Here is a 21,942-nt window from a genome sequence, read left to right as displayed (position 1 = left end):
AAGTGTTTGTCATTTGGAAAAGACAGTTGTGTCGTTCACGTATTACAACTTTAAACTCAAATTTGAGAGCTAAGAAATGGCTCTTGACACTAGGGAGGCACCGATACGATACTGATACTGGATATTTTTGATTTGGTTTTAGATCAGATGCCCTTCCTGACGTTCAAACCTTAAATTTTGGAATTAACAAACGTAAAAGACAAACTAGAGTTCACAAAACACACAATGGAATGGATAAACAGCAGCAATATTTACAGTAACAAAGTAAAAGTAGTAAAGTACAGATAGCTTAAGTACGTTTTTCATTCAAGAGCAGTATCTGTACTTTCTACTCCGCTACGTTTTTGAACAAGACTGTAAAGTTAAAGTATTTTTATTATAGTTTGAGAGCTGCTGAAAAGGCTGAGGGTTTATTTTTAACACAAATACACAAATAAAAACATCGAGCAGCTTTTGAACCAAATTCAGCTCAAATCTTTATCAAAATCACTACTTCTGAAGCTTTATACGACCTCAGAATATCAGAGAAATACTTTTACTTTTTACTCTTTAGATTAGATTTTTAATACTATTACTTTTTCATTACTTGAGTATTTGTTTGCCCTGGTATCTGTACTTTTACTAAACAAAGTTGAATACTTCTTCCAGCACTAATTACTTCTCGTTAATGTACATAGTATTAGGAGTAGTAAGTTAATAGTATTTTAAATATATGAGAAACACTTGTACTTTTTACTCTTGAAGTAGATTTTTAAACAGATACTTTAATACTAGATTTTTCATTACTTGAGTATTTTTTTGCCCTGGTATCTGCACTTACTTCTAGTACTTCTACCACAGAGTACTTCTCATTAACGGACGCAGTAGTAATAGTAGTAGTAGTAGTAAGGTAATAGTATTTTAAATATATGAGAAATTACTTGTACTTTTAAAGTCAATTTTTAAACTGGTACTTAAGCAGATTTTTCATTTACTTGAGTATTTTTTGCCGTGGTATCTGTACTTTTACTTAACGAAATTGAGTACTTCTTCAAAGATTACTTCTCGTTACCATACGTCGTAGTAGTAGTAGCAGTAGTAGGTTAATAGTATTTTAAATATTTGAGAAACACTTGTACTTTTTACTCTTTAAGTCGACTTTTAAACACATACTTTAATACTAGATTTTTCATTACTTGAGTATTTTTTTTGACCTGATATCTGTACTTTTACTTCACAAAACGGAGTACTTCTTCAAACCCCACAGTACGCAGCAGTAGTAGTAGTAAGTTAACAGTATTTTAAACCTCGTCCTCGATATGTAATGATCCGGCCGCGTTATTTGAAAACACGACATTGAGAAACGGGGTTAAATCCGTCGCTTGTGAAATTTGAATCCGAGAGTCTGAAGGAGAAAACGCTCTCGTCTGAACGACTCCATTTGCCGCATTCCTGAGACGACTTGATTGGCTACGCTCCGTCGGCTCCGGCCAATCACGCGCGCCGCCCGGAGTGTGTTCCAGGAAGTTTTTAATTAGGCCAGGTATTTAGATGCTACGTCCTCCTCCTCCTCCGTCTCTCGCTCGGCTTTTCGTGAGACTCGCGATTCTCCGTCGGAATACAAAACGAGTCTCTCCTCCCACCGCCGACCGTGAAGCAGAACTCATTACGGGCAGAGCTGGTTAAAAACGCCCGCAGACGATTTGAGAGGCGCGTTTTCGCTTCAGTGGCTTTCAAGTTTGAGCGAGGTAGCTAACAACTTTTAATTGCTGCGTGTCAAATTCAACGAGGAGCCATTATTACCGACAAACTTTTATCTGCGTGTCCCAAAGGAAAAACAGGAGCCGTAAACACCACTGTCTGTTTACGAGCGCCGCTAATCTCAAGAACGCCGCGACGCTCGCTCCAAATAATGAAACGTTTGGGTTTTTTTAGTGTACGACCAGGAGAAAGTTTGGACGCACCATCTTATTCTATATATATGTTTTTTTTTACTACTTTTTACGTTTATATACACACAGAAGACATCAAATATATGAAGTAACATCTATGGAATTATGTAGTAAAGAGAAAAAGTAAAGTTATATTTTAATCATTTATATTCAAATCCTCAAAGTAGCCGCACTGTTCTTTGTCAAAAAATATTTACTAGTTATTTAACTTTTCTTTACTGCATAATTCCATATATGCTGCTTCATATATCTGATGTTTTCTGTTTGTATATATTAAAAAAACTGTAAAAACAAAGAAAAAAACACTTTCTATTTTTTTTTTTTTGGACAAAGCAAAGGGGGGTATTTAGAGGATTTGAATATAAAATATTTAAAATTTAGTAGCATCTTTGTTTTGTTTTCCTTGTAGTTCCAATATGACAAAAAGAAAAAAGTGAAATGAGTTTATAAATATATATATTTTTATTTTATATTCAAATCCTCTCCCCTTTGCTTTGTCAGAACATAGAGGTTTTTTTTTTTGCTTTTTTAAAACTTTTTTTCTTTGCTACATAATTCCATGTCTTACTTCATATATTTGATGTCTTTTGTGTGTTTATAAAATGTAGAAAGTGGTAAAAACAAAGAAAAAAACACTTTCTACATCTTATACACAAACAGAAGTCTTCAAATATATAAAATAAGATACATGGAATTACGTAGCAAAGACAAAAATAGCTCTACTAAATGTTTTTTGACAAACCAAAGGGAGACAGTTTGAGGATTTGAATATAAAACATTTAAAATTTAGTAGTTATTTCACTTTTTTTCTTTGCTACATAATTCCATTTGTATCACTTTATATATTTGATGTTTTATGTGTGTATATAAACGGTAGACAGTATTAGAAATAAAGAAAAAAGCATTGAATGAGAGGGCGTGTCCAAACTTTTAAATCATGTTTTTCACATTTATTTATTTAATATTAATCCAAACCAATTAATTTAAATTTTACGATAATCTAATTAAAATATACAAGTTAATATGACAAAAAATAAAGGAAAATAGGGCTTGAGGTATTTAAAAAGGGTTTTATTTATTTATTTTCTGTGTACTTTGTATAAATTGAATCTACTTTCATTTCATTTTCGAGCATCTATAGTAATTAAATCTTATTAAATGGATAATAACAGTATTTGATAGAAGCAGATACTTTTACTGCTTTACTAAGTTTTATTAAGAAAGTTTGTCAAGTCTTTTTTAAACAAGAACTTCAGCCATTTAGTCTGAGAAACACTAATACTTGGTGGTTCGATTCCAGCTCTCACAGATGAATACTGTTGTGTCCTTGAGCAAGACACTTAACCCTCCTCGATGAACGTGTGTGTGAACGTGTGTGTGAACATGTGTGTGAACGTGTGTGTGAACGTGTGTGTGATTCCTTAATGTAAAGCAAATGCTGGAAAAACGTTGTGTCAAACTCTGACCATTGATCATTCACTTTAACGTCTGAACTTCAGCTTCTTTTCTACATGAAATAGTCGACGTCCAAACATTTTAAAGCTGAAAACGTGAGAATAAGTTGAGGTTTTTTTTGCGTGAGACGCCAGAGCGACGCCGTGAGCCGTTCCCAGTCCCCTCTCTGTGCCACGCAGAGTTTAGTCATTTTAATTCAGACAAAACATCAAATCAAAAGAGTTTCATAAAACACAATATGCACCAATGTAAAATGCAACATGAACAGAGATCGTTTAATGGAGGAGGGTTCAAACGCTAAAGCCCCACTGTGGAACATTTCAGGTGACGGTGAGGGTTTATAGTGTAAAGAAGATACTCATTTTTTCAAAGTGCACTCATAGCTTCATTTGAGTTCATTTACTGGCTGAAAAGTTACAGAATAGAGCTTTAACTCATATAATCAACAGTTAACATGTTTTAGGATGAATATTTCAACAGTTTTTCTTATTTACGTCTCTGAAATGTTACATAGTAGAGCTTTAACTCATGTAAATAACAATTAACATGTTTTGGGATGAATATTTCCTTTTCTTTTCAAATTGTGCTTCTTTAAAAAGTTACGTAGCAGAGCTTTAATTCATATAATCAACACTTAACATGTTTTAGAATGAATATTTCAACTGTTTTTTTTAATTTACTTCTATGAAAAGTTACGTAGTGGGGCTTTAACTCATGTAAATAACAATTAAAATGTTTTGGGATGAATATTTCAATTTTTTTTTAATTTTCTTATTTGAAATGTTACATAGTAGAGCTTTAACTCATGTAATCAACACTTAACATGTATTAGGATGAATTTTTTTTTTTACGTAGCTTCTTTGAAAAGTTACGTAGTAGGGCTTAACAAATAACATGTTTTGGGATGAATATTTCAATTATTTTCTGTATTTGCTTCGTTAAAAAGTTACATAATAGAGCTTTAACTCATGGAATCAACAGTTAACATGTTTTGAGATGAATATTCCATGTTTTTGTTTTATTTAGCGTCTTTGAAACAGTTTTCTTTAATCCACTAAAGCAAATCTCTGTTGTTTTTTTGTTTATTTTTTTTTTAATCCCACATCTCACAGAACACACACCGGCCGCGTACGTTCTGCGAGATGCGCTGACAGTCGCCACGTCAACAAAAACCACGTCCAAAATGCAATGCGTCACGTCAAACCACATCCACATCCACAAACCAGCCAATGGGGACAGTTTGACCACACACAGTCAGCCAATCGTGAGTGAGGAGGAAGTGAAAACGAGACAAGAAGGGATAGAAACGTAAAAAGAAAATTTAAAAGCTCCTCACATGCTCTCATTGGGCGAGATACTGTCATTCAAATAAGACCCATTACGAGTCTCCATTTCTGCTAACCTGCGGAGGAGGAAGAAACAGAGCAGTTACTAGACATTTGAACAACTCCAGCGTCAAAAAACTCCAACTTTAAACTAGTTTGCAGCTTCGATACCGCACTTCTCCAATCAAGACGGGTTGAGGTAAACACGTAGGCTATGAATATTTGATGCGATGGAGGCAGGAGTCAAATACTTTTCACACAAGTGTTTACAGCCGCAGCCGAACACCAAGATTTTTCTGTTTTTTTCGTGAGCGATGATGCGGCGCGAGAACGTAAACAAGTAAATGTAGTAAAGTAATGGATTTAAGTCAACATTTTAGCGATCTGTAGTTTATTTTAGTACGTTTTGCAGTGGATACGCATTACTTTTACTGCATTTGAGCGCAGTATCTGTACTTTTCACTCCGCTAGGGTTGATTTTTACGTTTATAAATTGAGGAAAACAAAAATATACAAATAAAAACAGACAAAATTCAGCCCAAATCTGCATCAAAATCAATACATTCGAAGCTTTAAAAGACTCAAAATCTCTGCGAAATACTTTTACTTTTTACTCTTTATGTACATTTTTAAACAGGTGCTTACTAATACTTTATTTTTTCATGTTCTACTTTTACTGGAGTCTTTTTAGCGCCCGTATCTGTACTTTTACTTAACAATCGAAGCTAGTACAGTTAGTCCTGTTGGTGTTATAAAAGCAACAATCATTTTCAGGGTCTTTATTCATCGTCGGGACTTTTTCTTTGCACTAGTGTGAAAAGTTTGGTGATTTTTCTGTTCTAAGATGAAATTTGAGCTGTACAGGTTTGAATTTTGAACTTCTATAGCTCATTATAGACACAAACGAACTACTGAAGTGTTTTATTCTGTTGTTTATTTACTTTTATTTATTCGTACATATAGAAAACTGTTGGGGCCATAATTCTGCTTTATGGTTTGGTTTAAATACTATCGTTTATCGTCTATATTTACTTCAAAATGTGTTAACATGACAGGCCGAACAGTTAGTTTTTTTGTTTAATATATCTTAATTTTTATAACAGGGGGCCCCATGTGCTGTTTCTTGCCCCGGGCCCCCAAATTTCTGTCTCCGGGCCTGTTTAGCATCGAGTCGTATTTATAATCGACAGTCTAAGGGTAAATCGTCTTAAAAAAGCTGGTTAACAGGCCAGGTTTTGTACTTAAAGCTGTACTAAGTCACTTTTCTAGCGGAGGAGGTACGGCATGTGCTTGTTTCCATGGAGATATTAACGCTTAGCTTGAAAAGTCCCACAGTACGGATTAAAATAAATGTAAATTACTCAATTCCAGGTGTGTTTATGGCTCAAAACACATTAAAAAACTACAAATTATTGCGAGTGGGGTGACCTTTCCACAGATCTGACCTGTGACATGGCTTCTGTTTGTCACATGGAAGTAAACGTCCAACGGAAAGTTACAGAATGCAACTTTAACATCTATGGATTACATTTTAGATTATAGAAACACTGAAATAAACTGGATTTTACACATTTCGCTCTAGAACGACACAGAATTATCAAATTATCAAGATTTAAGAGGTTCGTTCTAAAGTCGATTTCAAAATATTACAACTTCGAGGGCCATTAGAAACATTTACGTGCGTGAAGAGCAAATCCACTTCTGTACATAGTTTTTTTTTCCAGAAGTCACAAACTGTTAAAAGTCCAGTTTACGTTTAAAAACTATATTTTATAAGTTAACTTTGAGCTGTCCAAATTTCTCCAAACTTTTCCTGCCCATTAGAGGGAGTAAACAAGCGGCTCGCTCTGCTCTTGACACGAGGGTCGATAATGCTAAAACTGTTACAAACGTCATAGAGGCACTTTAATTGCCCGGGTGCTGCTGCTGAGTGTCCACTTTAAGCAGCAAATAAAAACGACGTTTAGCTCCGAGCAGGGACCGGCCCCTGAAACTATATTAAAGCCCAATTACTTAATTTCTTCTCCTCGCCGCTGAAATCTGGCAACCGTCTAGAAGCCCGGAGGCGACCGAGAACCAAGTCTCCTGGATCAAAAGCAAACCCCCGCGGCATTAGCTTTCTTTAGAGCTAATACTGCCCCATCTACCACCTGCTCGCTCTTTTGTCCATCTCCTTCTGCTCCACTTTATGGAGCGAATAAAAGACGACGTTTAGTTCTATGGAAGGAAAAGCCAGTGAAACTCAACTTCTTCACCTTTTATCTAAAATCAAGCTACCGTTACGCACTCGGAAGTTACCAAGAACCAACGCCCGTGACACTAGCTTTTTCGTAATACTGCCTCATCTACCAACTCCAGACCAAAAGCGCATTTCACTCTTTTGTCCATCTCTTTCTTGTCCCCCAACAGTGTAAAAAGCCAGTGAAACTACATTAAAGCCCAATTACTCGACTTATTCGCCTTTTAAATGTGAAATCTGGCAACCGTCAAGGCACCTGGAAGTTACCAAGAACCAACGCCCACCTGTGGCACCAGCTTTCTTAATACTTCGCTCTTTTGTCCATCTCCTTCTTCTCCCCCAACGGTGTAAAAAGCCACTGACATTAAACCCCAATTTCTCCATTTCTTCGCCTTTTGTGTGAAATCTGGAAACTGTCAAGGTTCGTGGAAGTTACCAAGAACCAACGCCACCCGTGGAACTAGTTTTCTCGATACTTTCCAACTTTCCACCTCCAAACCACGAGCCCATTTCACTCTTTTGTCCATCTCTTCTTGTCCCCCAATGGTGTGAAAAGCCACTGAAACTACATTAAAGCCAAATTACTCGACTTCTTCGCCTTTTATGTCAAATCCGGCATTCGTTAAGGCACCCGGAAGTTACCAAGAACCAACGCCCGTGGCACTAGCTTTTTTGATACTTCCCCACCTACCAACTCCAGACAAAGCGCGGGACCAGCCACTGAAACTCGACTTCTTCACCTTTTATGTCAAATCTGGCAACCGTCAAGGTACGTGGAAGTTACCAAGAACCAACACTCGCCCATGACACTCGCTTTCGTAGTACTGCACCATCTACCACGTCCAAACCAAATGCGCATTTCGCTCTTTTGTCCATCTCTTTCTTGTTCCTCAACGGTGTAAAAACCCAGTGATACTACATTAAAGCCCAATTACTCGACTTCTTCACCTTTTATGTCGAATCTGGCAACTGTCAAGGCCGCTGGAAGTTACCAAGAACTAACGCCACCCGTGGAACTACTTTCTTGATACTTCCCCACTTTCCACCTCCAAACCAAGTGCCCATTTCACTCTTTTGTCCATAAAAAGCCACTGAAACTACATTAAATCCCAGTTACTCAACTTCTTCGCCTTCTATGTAAAATCTGGCAACAGTTAAGGCACGTGGAAGTTACCAAGAACCAACGCCCGCCCATGACACTCGCTTTCGTAGTACTGCCTCATTTACCAACTCCAAACCAAGAGCACATTTCGCTTTTTTGTCCATCTCCTTCTTGTCCCCCAGCGTTGTAATTTGGTTAGCTTTACAAACTAGCAAAAACACACGCATTCTTTGGTGAGAGTTTTGCTTCCGTTTTCGAGCGGGCATCGACGCCATGCTGAAGCTACAGGCAAAGCGTTATTAAGAACATCTAAACACAGCCGCGGCGCTTCACTTTATTATGTCCACGCATTCAAATGAGGCTGTAAGCAAAGGGATATCTTGACATTTTAGTCCGGCCAGGCTCCATTCGTCATCCCTATTATCGCCTGACAAAAGCGGCCAAATCTTTCTAACCTATTCAGCAAGGTGGGGAATACGGCGCTGTACACACACACACACACACACACACACACACGAGCCTCGAGAGCCCGATGTGGGATAAGAGACCGGGAAAAGTTCACATAAATAAAACATTTACATTTGATGAAGTGTCAAGGTATCCCTTACTCAAACAGACATGCACTTTGGGCTTTAATACACAACCAAAAGCACCGCGTTTGGACGTCTGCGTCGCTACGGTGATAACATAATTTAATGTTTTGTTGGTCTTAATCGGCTCGGTGCACAATAGCGCCCGGCAGCCTCTCTGTTAGCGTCACTACTTCCTGTTCCAGATTTATCTCTTGTGAGGTTTTTGCAGAGTCACGCTAAAATTAATAAATATTTAAAGCTCCGGCAGTCGACAGGAAACTGCGGGTGAATGACGACAAGTTAAACGCGACGCAGCGACGCTTGAGAAATGTTTGTTCTAAATGCTAACGCTAACGCTGATTTTGAAGCATAACAAAATTTTAAAAAAACAAACCGAACTATTCTACATTTCAAAACACTCCGTTAGTCTTGATTTTAATTAGTTAGAATTTTAATAGCTTGTTTATTTTAGATTTTACACTTCTAATAAAAATTTGCATGCGCTTCGAGACACCGCGCGCTAGCTAGCTCGAGCCAATTGTGCTTGCGTGACCTACGACCTAGCAAGAGAAGAGTAGATGTTTTTCCTTAATAAACGCGTTAGCTGTATTTAAATAGCTCGTGTTTACTCGTGTTTTGAACGAGCTCTATCGGCCTGTCCAGAGATGGTCCAATTCGGTTTTGTTTTGTTTTCCTTTTGTTCGGCGTTGGCGTTTTCATTTTTATTATCTTCGCTCTGAAAGGTGCCGTTTGTTGTTGTGCTCAGCGAGATGTGATTGGGGAGGACGCTGACAAAGACGTGGTTCCATTTTAGATGAAATGATTGGATCTTACCTTCAAAAAGCGACTCTTTATGTCACGTTTATAATTATTATTCGTTTATTTATATGTTTTTTTTTAATCATACAGCACAGAATCCACCGAAAGACCTACTCGACCTGCACGAAACAGCTCAAAAAACATCCAAAATACTCTTTAACTACAACCAAATTGCCCAATTATGTCAGAAACGCAAAAGTGGAACAACCTAAACAAACGAAAGGCAACTAAAAGCACAAATATGACAACGTTTTAAGGGTTTTCAATTGTTTAAACGAACCTCCCATAAATATGTCACGACCCGACAACGGTGGATCAAAACATATTCAAAAACGACACAGGGAAACAAAGGTAAAAGTTCAACGCTGTTTATTATTTTTCGTAACTTCTGGTTCTTCTTAAATTTGTTTTACTCCACAATTGGGTCGTAACATAGGGGCGTTTTTGTTGTTCTAGACATAAGACACGTCTACTTGATGATGATTAGCGATGCAACGATCAAATACTGGTGTACGCGCTTAGAAATATTAGTTTGGACGATTTCCTGGTTGGATGTATCAGTTCATATAAGACTACGGTGTTTTCTGGACTATAAGTCGCTCCAGAGTATTCAAAAAATCTGTCAAAAAACGCATAATAATGGAGAAAAAAACACGGTTGTCAAGTTTTCAGTGTGACATTATATACTCAGATGTGACTTATATTCCACACATCTGAGTATAAGTCGCACCCCCGGACAAACTCTGAAAAAGCGCAACTTATAGTCCAGAAAATACGGTTCTTCACCTCAAAATCTGCGTCAAATACTTTTAGTCTTTACTCTCTAAGTACATTTTTAAGCAGGTACTTTAAAACTTTTGCTAAAGCAGATTTTTTCATGTGATACTTTTACTTTTAGAGTATTTCTTTGCTCTGGTGTCTGTACTTTTACTTAACAAAACTGAGTACCGTATTTTCTGGACTATGTCGCTCTGGAGTATAAGTCAAAAAATGCTTAATAATGAAGGAAAAAACGCAGTTGTCAGTGTGACTTCAACAAAAATGTGAAATTATATACTCAGATGTGACTTATATTCCACTTATAAGTCACATCTGAGTATAAGTCGCACCTTTGGCCAAACTATGAAAAGAAAAAAAGTGCGACTTATAGTCCAGAAAATACGGTAATTCCTGTCACAATTAGCCTAGAAAGTCTTTAAATATTTGATTTTTGATTTAGACAAAGTTGTTCTGTCGTCATTTCAGTTGTAATTAACCGCGACACAACACGTTTGGATCAGTTTTGATTTAAGTTTATTTTAAAGGAAATAAATGCCGTTTTCAGTCTCTGCGCTGGTATCGGTTGATGTTTGGCAGCTGTAGACGTGTCACGATAACACATTTCGAAGTTTGACACGTCGCTGAAGTAAAATAGACGATAAACTAAAAATACTGACGCTAATTTATGCCACTGTTAGCGATGTGCATTTATATACGCAGTCAACGGTCTGTCCATACTGAAGTCGTCGTTTTTTTGCAGCTCAAATTTCTTTTCCACCCGTGTCTCGCGTCACCTTCAAAAATCTGTCATCAAATCCCACGACTGTGCCTTTTAAAAGTAGCACCATCTAATTATTTCAAACTATTTCGAAATCACGAGCCAAATTTAACTCCCAGGTCGGTGACAGGAAGCACTCAACTACACAACCGCCATCTGGCTCTGGGCCTTTCTGTGATCCGCCGCGATATAAAAATAACGCTGTTTTTAGAGGAACATTTAAAAAGGAGGATTTTGTTCAACTTTGGAGCTGATCAAATTAAACGCAGATGAAATGCGTTGATTCGCCGAGCGCAAAATTAGGACGAGGGATCCCCGGTGAGTTCACAGTTGAGCGGAGAGAAGACAAAGTCGAGGACGAAGACGAGGAGTTGTCTTTTCGGCGTTTCTTTCTCGAAGTTTATTATTTTAAACCGTATGGATCACGCGGTTTTGGAGCTCTCTGGAGGAGCCATTTACGCGGGACGCTCGCCGGGCTCGGGACGGTGAAAGCGGCGGAGAAAGCGGGACAGGAGGGGGCGCAATGATGTTAGAAAACCTATATGTGATTTAAGAGGGAGGGTTTTTTGCAATAAAAGTATCGTATAGGAGCTTGGGATGTTCTTAAAAATGGTTAAGACTCGGAGCTACGGAATAAAAGCTCAGGTTAAACCAGGTCGCAGTCTGGATCAAACCGGAGAAAGAGAGAGAGAAGAGAGGAAAATCTATCCATGGGGTTCAGAATGATCAGGACAAAAAGGGGCCGTTGCCGTAGCGATTGATGATTTAAAAGAAAACATTACGTCTTTTTAAACGGGGAACTGAAAACGTCGTCATAAAAACAGACCTGGAGTTGTGTTTTGTTGCTTCAATCTCACAAATAAACCTGCGTATTTAGGCTGAGTTCTTCTGCCAAACGGAAAACACTCTGTTCCACCTTGTGATGTCATCATGTGGTGATACAGGAAGTGCCCCGCTGTGTTTTTAAACTCCGTACACCACAAACGTCAAGCTCTGGCCCGCAGTGTGATTATATTTGGCCCGTGAGATCATATCAAATGTGCATTAGAGCCGTCGCACTGGTATATAACGCATGTACCACTAATACTACAAATCCCAGAATGCTTTGCTAGTACGCTGCCGCACAGTTAAGACCAGCGAGTGTCCCACATTAGCAACCAAGCTACTCGTCACTTCGGACAAATTAATTGCTACTGAGAGAGACATAATTTATTTGATTTATTTAAGTAAGAAATGGATACTACTGATGTGTGTTTTAATTCAAATCTAATTACTCATGTTTGTAATATCAAGCTTTAGTTCCAGATTTTGTCTTTAAGCTTTAAGTTCCATGTGAAAAAGTTTGCCCGGTGAATTTGTCTTTTTTTTTAATTGTGGCCCACTGTGAATTTGAGTTTGACGCGCTGGGATTGCCAATCTCTACTGAGCTAAAGGTAAAAGGCAGCACTTTATGACATCACAAGGTGGAACAGAGCATTTTGAGCTTTGGAAATGTAGACAGATTAATAATAAACTGTTACTCAAACATGTGAATGAAACAAAACACAACTCCAGGTCTGTTTTTCAGGAGGTAACAACATTATAACACCTTTAAACAACTATCGATCAAGTATTTTCGACTTGGGAACCACATTTTACGAAAAACGCTGCTTTTTCTAGCACTACAACCAAGTGTCGCTAATGCCATTTTAGCCCGTTTAGCATAAGTATAGCAGTAATTGCCGCGTTACCGATTAGCGTAGTGCTCGATCCGGGTGTGCGTGTCATCGTGGGACAGCTGAGGGGACGATCCAGGCCTGAAAAAAAACCAAAAAAAGTAGGATAGATTAGAACAATCGGAAAACGTATCTAAAAAAACCCAACAAAAAACGTATCTTGGGGGCTATTATTCCCCAAACACTCCCACACGTACAAACGCACACACACATGCACAATCCCGACAAATCCACAGGGAGAGCTATGAGCAGCAGACACAACACCGCACAGATGTGGAAACCATGGCGTGAATTGTAAACACGCTCTTGTTTTGTCTACTTTGGAAAAAACTATTGATTTTTAAGAGCTCACACTTTACGCCGGGAGACATGAGCGTTTATCATAAGGCCGCTACGGACACGGCTAACCCGCTTTGTCCGAGTGTCCTTGAGAATTCTGTATTAGCTTCTCTTCAGGGCGGAGCGTTAGCGTTCTACTACCAACTATTTTTCTATTTTAAACATAAATAGTAGTAGTAACTGTGTGTAATCTGTAATTTTATGTGTGTAACTGGTGCTAGCGTTAGCATGAGAGTAGCTTATCTAGGACAGGAGTCTGAAACGCAACTGGAGCAGGGGCTAATGAAGTTTTTAACATCAATAATATGTCAGAATTATAATAAACTAAGATATTATGTCAGTTTAAGCCCTCAGTCGTCCAGGTTTGAGTCGTAGTAAAAGAAGAGCAGCCAAACGTCTTCACTCAAACGTTTTGTCCGGTCACAGATTTGAAGAAAACAATAAGCTAGTTCATAAAGTAATACTGTATTCATTATTTATGTTGTTATGATGTTTAAGCAGTATTTCGAAATCCTAAAGTGTCTCTGTGTTGGTTTTATTTGACGTATTTTCAACCAGAGCATCAACTTCTGTACAGACACTTAAGGAGCAGACGTAACCTTTGACCTTTGAGTAGATATGAAGAACATGTGATGTAAACTGTAGTGTGATGGTTGACCGCTTCTTTCCCCAGACACTCCTCCTCTTTTCTTCTCTCGAGGCTGCTCCTCCTCTTTAGCTCACGAGGCTGCTCCTCTTTAGCTCACGAGGCTGCTCCTCTTTAGCTCACGAGGCTGCTCCTCTTTAGCTCACGAGGCTCCTCCTCTTTAGCTAACGAGGCTCCTCCTCTTTAGCTCACGAGGCTGCCCCTCTTCTTTAGCTCACGAGGCTGCTCCTCTTTAGCTCACGAGGCTGCTCCTCTTCTTCAGCTCACGAGGCTGCTCCTCTTTAGCTCACGAGGCTGCTCTTCTTTAGCTAACGAGGCTGCTCCTCTTTAGCTCACGAGGCTGCTCCTCTTTAGCTCACGAGGCTGCTCCTCTTCTTTAGCTCACGAGGCTGCTCCTCTTCTTTAGCTCACGAGGCTGCTCCTCCTCTTTAGCTCACGAGGCTGCTCCTCTTTAGCTCACGAGGCTGCTCCTCTTCTTTAGCTCACGAGGCTGCTCCTCTTCTTTAGCTCACGAGGCTGCTCCTCCTCTTTAGCTCACGAGGCTGCTCCTCTTTAGCTCACGAGGCTCCTCCTCTTTAGCTGAGAGCCGCACAGAACCTGAACTTTTTTTAAAGCTAATCTAAAGACCTTTTTATGTAAAAGAGCTTATTGCAGATGTTTTTTTTTTGGTATTTAGCAGTTTAGTTTTGGTTTAAAGTTCTTGTTTTATTGTAGCACTCTGAGATTCTATGGAATGAAGAGTGCATTATAAATAAAATGTATTATTATTATTATTATTATAGTCACTCCCAACTATTTCTGAAGCTTCTTTTCTCACAATCCACATGTTTTCTTTCATTTCTTAGCTCTGTAAAAATTAGAAATCTCCAGCCGTGAGTTTGAGACCCCTGATCTAGGAGCTTTACGTCTACAGATTTATTGTTTACTTTATTTTAGTTTGTTGTGATGACTGAAAAACTAAATTAAAAATGTTTAAATCTTGAGATAAATCTGGATTTTCAAACATTTTATGCTAAACTGTGCTGTACTAATCCCACTCCACGTGTGAATATCGATCATCATTCACTCCTTACTTTACAATCTGTTAAATATAATTACAATATACAGTGTTTTCTAAGGTCTTTTGTAGGAATGGGTGATATATCGGTTCCAATATCAATATAATAATACAGATATTTTGCTATTTTCAGCAAATATCGGCACATTCCTCGTCTTTTTGTGACTTATTTAGGAGTTTAGACGAAGTGTAGCAGGAGTTTGTTTATGTGTGAGGACTTTTACATTCATTTTACACTTATTTTAGTTGAGTTATGGAATACAAACATGACATGGGTTAGCAGTAGCAGTCGGCTAATGTAAAATGAGCACAGATGACAGAATGGGCCGATGAACGCTCTGTATCTGCGGCGTTTGTGTGCGGGTGTTTTTTGTGTGGGCCGGATACTCACGCATCTACGGGCCAGAAGTTGATCAGAGTGACAGGACTGCAAGACAAAAAAACCTGAGATGATGACACAGGAAGTGGGAGGAGCGAGACACAAGGCAAAGCGTGATGGGAACTGTAGTCATGAGAAGAAGCACTGGAGGCGGTTGCCGTGGAGATAACAGGGACAAGATGGGCGGAGCATGGGCACTTCCACTCGCACGCAATTTAATTATCTACTTTTTATATATACTGCATCTGTTTTGAATGTTTTAAATGGACTTTTATACTTATTTGTTGTTGTTTTTTAAATATTTTTCTGTATTTTGAACAGGTCTAAATGTTCTCATTGGATCTCCCTGTAAAAATAAAGTTAAAAAATAAATAAATGTGCTACTTTTTAGTTTTTAAACTGCGAGGGAAGATGACAAAATGTAATATTGATTGAACTTTCTTTCACTGGAGAGACGCTAACCTTGCGGATAATTTTCTTACATAAATTATTGACAGAATTTCGATATTCGTCAACATCTTTCGCACCAATTTTTGCCTTTCATTCAGATAAAAATTGACTTTTCGCGTATTAAAACCTACAGAAACATCAATACATATAAACGGTGTGAGGTAATACAGGGATTACCGCGCAGAAATACTACTAAAGTACACACTGAAGTATCGACGAAGCTGCTAGTTCCATTATTGTAAGAGACGCCGTTGAAAATATCTGAATACGAGGGAATTCAAGCCGTATTTCCCAGTAGATTTTGATATTAGCATAAAAGTATGGAAATTAGCATAGCGTTGCTGATGTGACCTTCGGGTCAAATTCTTACTGACAAATATTGATTCAGAAACCCGGTTGGTATTAGCATATTCCTAGCGCTGATGCTTTCAGTAAATGTTAATGATTGTGGGCAGGGAAATTACATCAGGGCGAAATATGTAATGCGTTTAAATGGAGCGCTAGAGCTACAGGACGGACGCTAACTCTGATTTTTATGATAAACGGGCCCAAAACATCAGATTTAGAGAGTGGCCCGTCCATCCAGGTCACACTGAGGACCGCGGTTATGACTGTACTGGAGTATAAGCACAGACTGTTTATATAAATGGACATAGCTAACGTGCTAGCCTGGCTCCAATTCACTTTCTATTGAAAAACTACCACTGTCAGACTCAACATTTTGGTCTTAAATGTTCGTATTAACCCGCTCTACATGATCCTGTGGTTTTTATTTCACTTTTGTGTCTGTAAATCAAAATGTAAACATTAATAACAGACAAATCAGGCGCCTTTTTTCCCTTCAGGTCACTCCCGCTAGCGTTAGCAACTGGTTTGATTGACAGCGTTGCCAAGCGCCCACTCCCTGCTAAACCAACGGCGTGGGCGAGAAGGGGCGTTACCTTCAACAACCTCGCTTTGGATTGGCTCTTTGGTTGTTATGATACTTGATACACTTTTTAACAGTTTAGTCCATTTAATGTTCTGTTTTCTTTCTGTGGATTATAATATTTTCACAAACTGCACAAGTGTCAAGGTAATTATCCATGCAGCTGCCCTGTCGTCTATTACTTAAAACAAATCATTTTCTATTTTCAACAGTATCATCTTTAGGTTGTACAACACTAAACAGACATTTAAATATAAGTATTATAATTATTATTACTGCTATTATTATAATTAAAGGTCCTATATTACACAAAATTAACTCTTGTGAGCGTTAAGTCGTGTTATAATGTTGTTACCTCCTCAAAAACAGACCTGGAGTTGTGTTTTGTTTCATTCACACATGTTTGAATAACAAAAAAAGCTCAAAATGCTCTGTTCCACCTTGTGATGTCATGAAGTGCTACAAACGTTTAAGTTAACACCTACTTTTTTACCTTTAGTTCAGTAGAGATTTGCAATTCCAGAGGCTGAAATTATCCAAATGATTCTAGAAATGAAGGTGTGTGGAGTTTAAAAACACAGTGGAGCACTTCCTGTATCGCCACATGATGACATCACAAGGTGGAACAGAGCGTTTTCAGTTTGAGAAAAGAACTCAGCCTAAATACGCAGTTTTTTTGTGTTAAACAAGTGTGAATGAAACAAAAAAACACAACTCCAGGTCTGTTTGTGATGAGGAAACAGTGTCATACGTCCCCTTTAATGTTTCGGAGTCTGTGTTGTGCGTGATGTGTGTGATGTGTGTTGTGTGTGATGTGTGTTGTGTGTGATGTGTGTGTTGTGTGTCCTGTGTGTGTTGTGTGTCCTGGTCCACTCACGTCTCCATGTTGTCCCCCTCGAGGATGGTCTGGACGGGGAGGTAGCCCATTCGAGGGTGTTTGGCAAAGTAGCGCTTGGTTCTAAACTTGTTCTTCAGCACCTTGGCAAAGTCCCTGACGTCCTCCCCTGAGGTGGTCTGGACAGAGACAGATCTGTTCAGTACAGACTCGTGTACTCTGGTACTTCAACACAGACTCATGTACTCTGGTACTTCAACACAGACTCATGTACTCTGGTACTTCAACACAGACTCGTGTACTCTGGTACTTCATTCAACACAGACTTATGTACTCTGGTACTTCAACACAGACTCATGTACTCTGGTACTTCAACACAGACTCATGTACTCTGGTACTTCATTCAACACAGACTCGTGTACTCTGGTACTTCAACACAGACTCATGTACTCTGGTACTTCATTCAACACAGACTCGTGTACTCTGATACTTCATTAAACAGACTCATGTACTCTGATACTTCATTAAACAGACTTATGTACTCTGATACTTCATTAAACAGACTTATGTACTCTGGTACTTCAACACAGACTCGTGTACTCTGATACTTCATTAAACAGACTCATGTACTCTGGTACTTCATTCAACACAGACTCATGTACTCTGGTACTTCATTCAACACAGACTCGTGTACTCTGGTACTTCAACACAGACTCATGTACTCTGGTACTTCATTCAACACAGACTCGTGTACTCTGATACTTCATTAAACAGACTCATGTACTCTGATACTTCATTAAACAGACTTATGTACTCTGGTACTTCAACACAGACTCGTGTACTCTGATACTTCATTAAACAGACTCATGTACTCTGATACTTCATTCAACACAGACTCGTGTACTCTGATACTTCATTCAACACAGACTCGTGTACTCTGATACTTTATACTTCATTCAACACAGAGTCAACTTCATGCCTCCACTGTAGAGACCAGAGTGTTATGAGCTGAGGAGGTACTCAATCATACTACTGTAGTAAAAGTACAGACACAGAAGTAAAAAGTTACTCAAGTAAAAGAATCACATGAAAAAACTAAGAAGTATTAAAATAGTAATAATAATAAGTATAAAAGTACTCTATCTGTACTTTTACTTGAGTAACATAATTCAAATGTAAAAGTGCCCGTTTAAAAATGTACTTTTAGATTATAGAGAAAGGAGTAAAAGTAAAGTAAAAGTATCACATGAAAAAACAAAGTAAAAGTATTAGTAACTATAGAAGTACTACTCTATCTGTACTTTTACTTGAGTAACTTTTTACATCTGAATTGTGTTTCTCAAGTAAAAGTACAGATACAGACATAAAAAGTTACTCAAGTGAAAGTATCACATGAAAAATTCTACCTAAGTATTAAAGTACACATTTAAAACTGTACTTTTAGAGTACAGAGTAAAGACTAAAAGTAAAAGTATTTCACACGTGTCGTTCATTTTAAGTGTAAATGTCGTGATATTAATTCAAAATGATGCATAAACAAAACAAAATGAATCAATCTCTTAACTTTTCTCATGAATTTTGTTTATTTTGTTTTGCTCTCGAACTCAAAAACTTTAATCCCGATGTTACTACAAACACGGTAAAAATAACGCCTCAAATCATAGGAAAAGTACTTTTTAGTTTGCAGTCGTGTTCAAAAACATAGTGCAGTAGAAAGTACAGACACTGCTCTCAAATGTAGTAAAGTAACAGTGAAAAGTACACACCGTTAAACGCACTTAAGTAGAGTTTATGTGTATTTATACTTTTCTACTGCAGCAGATTCTCCTCCTGCCTCAGTATTTGAAATCACTTTACTCTGCGTTTGAGAAATACTCACAGGACTGAGGTTTACGGCGGCGCGGGGGGCAGAGCGGCGCCGTTATACGCTTCGGTCAAATGTATTTCACGCCTTTAGTGAAGTCGCCACTGAGCCCCGCTGTGAAATCCACCGCGTTTTTTTTTTTATTCCTGCTTTTATGTCGGAGTTTACCTGAGGTCTCACACTTTCTCTCGCCGCGTTACAGCTCCGCCGCGACTTTACGACGAGAACGAGCCTCAATCTGGAGCGTTTTACACGACTGGAGCGACGCCAGGACGTTTTTAGCCCCATTTTGTACTTACTGTAGAAACTTACTGTAGAAGGTTATTTGAAAGCGTTTATAAATAGTCCCGCGCTCGGAAAATACTCAGTGTTTGACGCCCGTTTTGACCTTAAAGTCTGAAATAAAACAAGGAAATTTATGAAGGTAGGAAAAAATATCTACGGCTGTTATTTTAAGAGGATGTTACGAGTCGTTATGAGTCGTGAGGGTTTGGAGTTTTCACAAAGGTTTAAATATCCAGACTGAAGTACTTTAATATCATAGTACTGTTATATCAGGTGGAACTGTAATACAACATCTATGGGCGAGTGGGGAATTATAACATGTACTATAACTACTACTGGTGCTACTAATACTACTACAGCTGCTACTACTGCTACTACTACCACCATGACTACTACTATGAGGGCTACTACTACTACTAAAGCAACAACTACTAAAGCTACTAGTACTACTACAAAAATAGTTCTACAGCTACTACTACTGCATCTCCCTCTGCTGTTCCTATGCTGCAGTCTACAGCGAGTACTTCTACTGCACGTTTTACTATTAAAATAGATATTTTCCCCACATATTTACAAATGAAAGAACTTGATTTGGTTTTATTTCGCCCATGTGGGACAAATTCAGTCAGAGGTGTCCAAACTCTTTTCACTGACGGCCATATCTTAAAAAGTATTTGACATGGAGAGCCACAAACCAGTGACAGAACAGTGTATAATTCAGACGGTGCATTTAAACTTTAAATAAAGCTTGAAATATTAATATTGTGTGTGAGACAGTGCAGTGTGATGTTATTTAGGTTATATTAGGAGGATTACTCAAATGTGCCATAAAAAGTACTGAGTATGATCAATTGGGCCAATTCAACTGAAGGACTGAGGGCCAATAAAAATTGGTCTGAGGGCTGCATTTGGCCCCCGGGCCATAGATTGGACACCCCTGAATTAAGTCATTCTAACACAACATCAAGACTCAAAGTGTTGAGTGTAGATGTAAAGTGTTGAGTGTACATGTAGTATTGAGTGTACATGTAGTGTTGAGCGTACATGTAGTGTTGAGTGTACATGTAGTGTTGAGTGTACATGTAGTGTTGAGCGTACATGTAGTGTTGAGCGTACATGTAGTGTTGAGTGTACATGTAGTGTGTACATGTAGTATTGAGTGTACATGTAGTGTTGAGCGTACATGTAGTGTTGAGTGTACATGTAGTGTTGAGTGTACATGTAGTATTGAGTGTACATGTAGTGTTGAGTGTACATGTAGTGTTGAGTGTACATGTAGTGTTGAGTGTACATGTAGTGTTGAGCGTACATGTAGTGTTGAGCGTACATGTAGTGTTGAGTGTACATGTAGTGTGTACATGTAGTATTGAGTGTACATGTAGTGTTGAGCGTACATGTAGTGTTGAGCGTACATGTAGTGTTGAGTAGATGTAGTATTGAGTGTACATGTAGTATTGAGTGTACATGTAGTGTTGAGTGTACATGTAGTGTGTACATGTAGTGTGTACATGTAGTGTTGAGTGTACATGTAGTGTTGAGCGTACATGTAGTGTTGAGTGTACATGTAGTGTTGAGCGTACATGTAGTGTTGAGTGTACATGTAGTGTGTACATGTAGTGTGTACATGTACATACCGGGGTGCAGTACTCCACCATGGGATACTGCATCTTGTGTCCTTTAGCGACGCGTCCAGAGAAGAAACAACTTTGGCAAATGTCATAGTTGAAATGTTTCAGACTCCGATATCTGTGAAGAGAGAGAAAGAGGGAGGAGAGAGAAGAGAGAGGGGGAGAGAGGAGAGGAGAAGAAAGAGAGGGGGAGAGAGGGAGGGATGAGGAGAGAAAAACAGGGGGAGAAGGGGAGAGAGAGAGTGAGTGAGGGAGAGGGGGAGAGAGGGGGGAAAGAGAGAGGGAGGGGAGAGAGGGAGAGGGGGAGAGGAGGAGAGAAACAGAGGGGGAGAGTTGGAAAGAGGGAAGTGGAGAGAGAGGAGAGAAAGAGGGGGGAAATGGAGAGATTCAAAGAGAGACGGGGAGAGAAAGGGGGAGGGGGAGAAGGGAAAGAGGGGAAGAGAGAAAGAGGGGGAGAGAAGGAGGAGTGAGAAAGAGGGAGGAGAGGGGGAGGGGGGAAAGAGGGAGGGAGGGGAAAGAGAGGGGTAGAGGGGGAAAGAGAGAGGGAAGAGAGAGAAGGGGAGGAGGAGAGAAAGAGGGTGGGGAAGAGAGATGGAAAGAGAGGGGGGAAGGGAGGAAAAGAGAAGAGGGAGGAAGAGAGGAAAAACGGGAGAGAAGAATAGAAAAAAGAGAAAAAGGGAGAGGAAGGGGGGAGGGAAAGTGAGAGAGAGAGATAGGGAGAACGAGAGTGCGGGATTGGGGAAACAGAGAGAGAAAGAGGGAAAAAGTGAGGGGGGAAAGCGATAGAGATTAGGGAGGGGGAAAGAGAATGAGAAGGAAAGAAAGGGGGGGGGGGG

The 21,942-nt window shown here is 39.0% G+C and overlaps 1 protein-coding gene across 16 annotated transcripts in view; it reads right to left on the bottom strand.

Moving 5' to 3' along the window:
- dmd (dystrophin) overlaps positions 1 to 21,942 on the bottom strand; it is a 500,656-nt gene that overhangs the window by 17,667 nt on the left and 461,047 nt on the right. For 13 of the 16 annotated variants that reach the window (XM_055226238.1, XM_055226248.1, XM_055226243.1 and 10 more), the window contains 5 exons: positions 21,113 to 21,224; positions 17,372 to 17,508; positions 15,129 to 15,164; positions 12,711 to 12,776; positions 4,723 to 4,788 (listed from right to left, as the gene is read on the bottom strand). In XM_055226238.1, the coding sequence (XP_055082213.1) occupies positions 4,723 to 4,788; positions 12,711 to 12,776; positions 15,129 to 15,164; positions 17,372 to 17,508; positions 21,113 to 21,224 (417 nt within the window). The remainder of the gene's footprint in view (positions 1 to 4,722; positions 4,789 to 12,710; positions 12,777 to 15,128; positions 15,165 to 17,371; positions 17,509 to 21,112; positions 21,225 to 21,942) is intronic. The other 3 variants (XM_055226250.1, XM_055226257.1, XM_055226279.1) reach the window with 1 other exon arrangement.

The sequence above is a fragment of the Periophthalmus magnuspinnatus genome, chromosome 2 (genome assembly GCF_009829125.3).
Source record: "Periophthalmus magnuspinnatus isolate fPerMag1 chromosome 2, fPerMag1.2.pri, whole genome shotgun sequence".
NCBI lineage: Eukaryota > Metazoa > Chordata > Actinopteri > Gobiiformes > Gobiidae > Periophthalmus > Periophthalmus magnuspinnatus.
Note: the sequence above shows the minus strand (reverse complement) of the source record. Positions and strands in the feature narration are given on the sequence as shown.